Source organism: Ursus americanus, chromosome 14 (assembly GCF_024610735.1).
Source record: "Ursus americanus isolate L20-20 chromosome 14, mUrsAme1.1.p, whole genome shotgun sequence".
NCBI classification, from domain to species: domain Eukaryota; kingdom Metazoa; phylum Chordata; class Mammalia; order Carnivora; family Ursidae; genus Ursus; species Ursus americanus.
Window position 1 is genome coordinate 44,650,805 of NC_142140.1, and position 3,600 is coordinate 44,654,404.

The window sequence follows — 3,600 nt, forward strand, 5'->3', positions numbered from 1 at the left end:
CTCCCCCAGCCCAAGCCTGGCTGAGCAAGTAATGCTGGATGTTGGCCCCTCAGCTTCCCACCAGAAGGCCACGTGAGGCTCTGGGTGGAGAGTCAGACAAGAGTTCACACCCAGCTTGGGTAAGTCCCTTTCCTGGAATTTCGATTTTTAACTCTGGAAAATGGAAGAACAATTTTTTGGTGACAGTTGAGTGAACTCAGGAGTGTGAAGCAGCTGTACACAGTAGGCATTTCATAAGTGTTTATTACACTGAGATGGAGGCAAGACCTGCTTCCAGGGGATGGGCTGAGATCTGGGCTCAGAGCCGCTGGTCCCTGAGGAGGTTCTGGGGCGGCTTCCTGGAGGAGGCGCCATCAGAGCTGGGTCTCAAAGGCCGAGGCATCTGCCAAGGCTACCCCGATAGGGGGTAAAAGCAGGAGCTAAAGCCGGGAGGTAGGAAGAGGAGCGAGGGCAGGGTGGGACCGCCACCTCGGGGTGTCCCTCTGCCCGTCTGCCAGGGCACTCAGAAGTACACAGAGCCCTCGCAGTCTCCTTGCTCATTGAACTTCTGGATCTGCATCTTGAGGTGCCTCAGTTTGCCCTTCAGGTAGTGGCAGCGAGCCTGCTTGTCCAGGAAGCTGGGGTCCTAGGCAGGGCAAGACCCAGGGAAGTCCTTGTGGTACTTTGGCCTTTGGCCCTCCGCGGCTCCACCCTTTGCCTCTTTCTCTCTGGGCCTCAGTTTTCTTTCCTTGAAACTGGGCACACTGAGCCTCATGGGAGGGTCGGGGTGCAAAGGCCAGCCTGTGGGGCTCAGGGAACATGACTCACCATCTGCTTCTTCTCAAATTCCCTCCAGACACGGGCGGCAAACTGGGCTTCCTTCTGCAAGTGGAGAAGGGGGTGGGGGGCTCAGAGAATGCTGAACCCAAGGAGGGATGGGGAAACTGAGGCTCAGATAGACAAAGTGACCCGTCTAGTGAGGACTTCAAGGGCTGACCTTGGTCCTATGCTGTGGTGCCCACCCAGCCTAGAGGCGGATGGGGCCCAGAGACTTGGACCCAGAGGCCAGAATCCACTCCAGGGAAGGTCTGTGGGGCAAGGGTTTCTGCTGGGGCTGACCTGGCTTCGGGGCCTGGGCAGTGAGTTCAGCAAGGCCTCCAGCTGCTGGAGCTTTGCCAGTGCAGAGCCCACCTCCTGCTGGAGCTCCAAGAACTCTGTGTACTGGTCCTGGAACACCGCAGCATAGCGGCTCCGTTCCCTCTCACTGCTCACTTGTGGGTACTTACTGCGGGGTTAAAGTGGGGCAGAGTGTGAGTGGAAAGAACCCATCCCTTTCCCCCAATCAGTTTAATTTGTTCTTCTTTGCCCATGTTGGACTCCCTGCCCCAAACGCCCCTTTTCTCTTTCTACTATTTAGTAAACTCTTACTCATTTGTCAAAGCCCCAGCCTCAGTGCCCCTTCCCTGTTCTCAGGCATCAGGAACAACGCGGGGGACACTCACAGCTCATAGTCGGGCACTGGGTGAGGCCTTGGCATATGCCCCGTGGGGATGGCTTCAATAGGCTTCTTGGTGCTCAAAAGGGCCCGGGAGGGCAGCTCATCCTCAAATACAATCTTCTTGGGCCTTGGCCTGTGCGCTCCTGCTTGACGCTCGCACAGGGCGCGGGGGGCGCTGTTTTTCGGGCCTGGAGGCACCAATCGCTGCGGGTGCCGCAGGAATCATGGTTTGGAGTTAACCAGGGGATGGGGAAGCCAGAATCCTTCAAACTGGGGGGGAATGAATCTTTTGCCTAGGCTCGGCCTGGGGACCCTCCTCCCGTTCAGACTCACCGGGGGCCCAGGGCCAGGCGGGCGGGTCTGTAGGTCCCCCCGGTAGCCGCGGGTCTGGGGGGACTCCCGGGTGGGCATCGGCTTCAGGGAGGCACGGCTCGGGCGTCCCCGGGGCGGCGGGCGGGTCCTGCGGGGGGCGCCATGGCCCCCGCGCGGGGGGGGTGGTCGGCGAGCGGCCTGCGGGCACCAGAGAAGGGCGCGCCTGGAGGCGGAGAAGGCTGCAGGACGTACCGGGAGGCGGACCCCCTAGGGGCCAGCTCTCCACCGACGGGCGGGAGCGCGAGCTCCGTCACTATTTGCATAGATGCACTCGATTGGCTCACCGAGCAGCCCGCCCCTGGCTGCGTAACCCGGAAAGGCGCGACGCCCCTGACGCCACCGCGTATCCTGGGTAGGCCCGCCTCTAGTTAACCCCCGCGCTGCTGCAGCCTCGCCCGCTAGGGCGCGTGAAGCCCACGGACACCGTCCCCGAGAAGTCCCCCGGGACCTCCGCCCCAGCCGCGGGCCGCAGGGACCGCTCCCGTCCGGGGTTACCTGTCCCAGCGTCCGGGTCTCCGAGCCTGGGTCCGCTGCGGGAGAAGTGCCCGAGTCTAGGTTGTGCATTAACTTCAAAGGCTGAACCCAACTGGTGGGGTCGTTCCACAGGGCGAGGCGGGGCCTAGGGAGATCGGGCGGGGTTGGCGGTGAGGGGGCGGGACCCAGCCTTAAGGGAAGTGGATCCACTTTTGTGTTTTTTGTTTTTTTAAAGATTTTATTTATTTGACACAGAGAGAGACAGAGACAGCGAGAGAGGGAACACACGCAGGGGGAGAGGGAGAGGGAGCGGGAGAAGCAGGCTTCCTGCTGAGCAGGCAGCCCAATGCGGGGCTCCATCCCACGACCCTGGGATCCCGACCTGAGCCCAAGGTAGAGGCTTGACTGAGCCACCCAGGCGCCCCTGGATCCAGTTTTGAAGCGCAGGTTCGAGTCCAACAAGACCAGACCTGTTTGTTGTGTGTTTGGAGCCGGTGATTCACCTTCTCTGACCCGCAGGTTTTTTTGGCCTGAAAAACAGTGCTTTTGGCAAACTTGTACTTATTTATTTACTCAACAATTAAATTTTAAAAAACATTTCTTGAATCACTAGATCATTATACCCTGGCCAGCTGTGAGAGAAACACTGGTTTCCCCACAACTTTTGTTACTCCAGGTCTATTCCGGTTTCTCACAAGTCTATCTTCAAAGTTTTAAGTCTTGATTAATCTGGTGAGAGAAAAAGTTCAGAAACTATTTGTCTTTCTTTTCCTGCACCTTTTTTTTTTCTTGTTGATTTTTGGGAGCTCTTTGTATGCCAAGGATGTAGTTTAACCAAGCAGTGAAACAGTGTATTTTCTTTTACTGTTATAGGTGAGATGGTCCAATACATTTTGCAGGCTTTTTTCCCCTCCATGTAGGAAACTAAATATATATTAAATCCCTTGCTGTTTTACTGAATTCTCTTGTTGAAAGAGCTTTTTTTAGTTAGTTTGGGTTTTTCATATAGGTAGTCGTATCATCTGCAAATAACTTTGCCTTTTTTCTCATTTCTTAATCTAATCTCTTCTTTCTTGTCTGTTGTATTGACCAGCACTTCCAGACAATGTTCAGTCTTTGAGGGAGTTGGGTCAACTGTGGGCACCCCTCCACCTTCCTCTCTTTGATGGCGGGATTGCCAGTATTTGTTCATTAAATTCAATGCTGTCTTTGGCTTGAGATTTTGCAGTTAAATGAGGAAAATATCTATCTTGGCTTATTGTTTATTGAGAGATGTT

At 55.7% G+C, this 3,600-nt stretch overlaps 1 protein-coding gene across 1 annotated transcript; it reads right to left on the reverse strand.

The window, feature by feature from the left end:
• Positions 1-225: 225 nt before the first annotated feature.
• OCEL1 (occludin/ELL domain containing 1) lies at positions 226-2,481 on the reverse strand. The gene is made up of 6 exons (XM_045778755.1): positions 2,345-2,481; positions 1,811-1,987; positions 1,482-1,681; positions 1,099-1,264; positions 808-861; positions 226-625 (listed from the first exon to the last, which is right to left on the reverse strand). The coding sequence occupies exons 1-6, from the start codon at positions 2,411-2,413 to the stop codon at positions 503-505; spliced, it is 789 nt and encodes a 262-aa protein (XP_045634711.1). The 5' UTR covers positions 2,414-2,481; the 3' UTR covers positions 226-502.
• Positions 2,482-3,600: the final 1,119 nt, after the last annotated feature.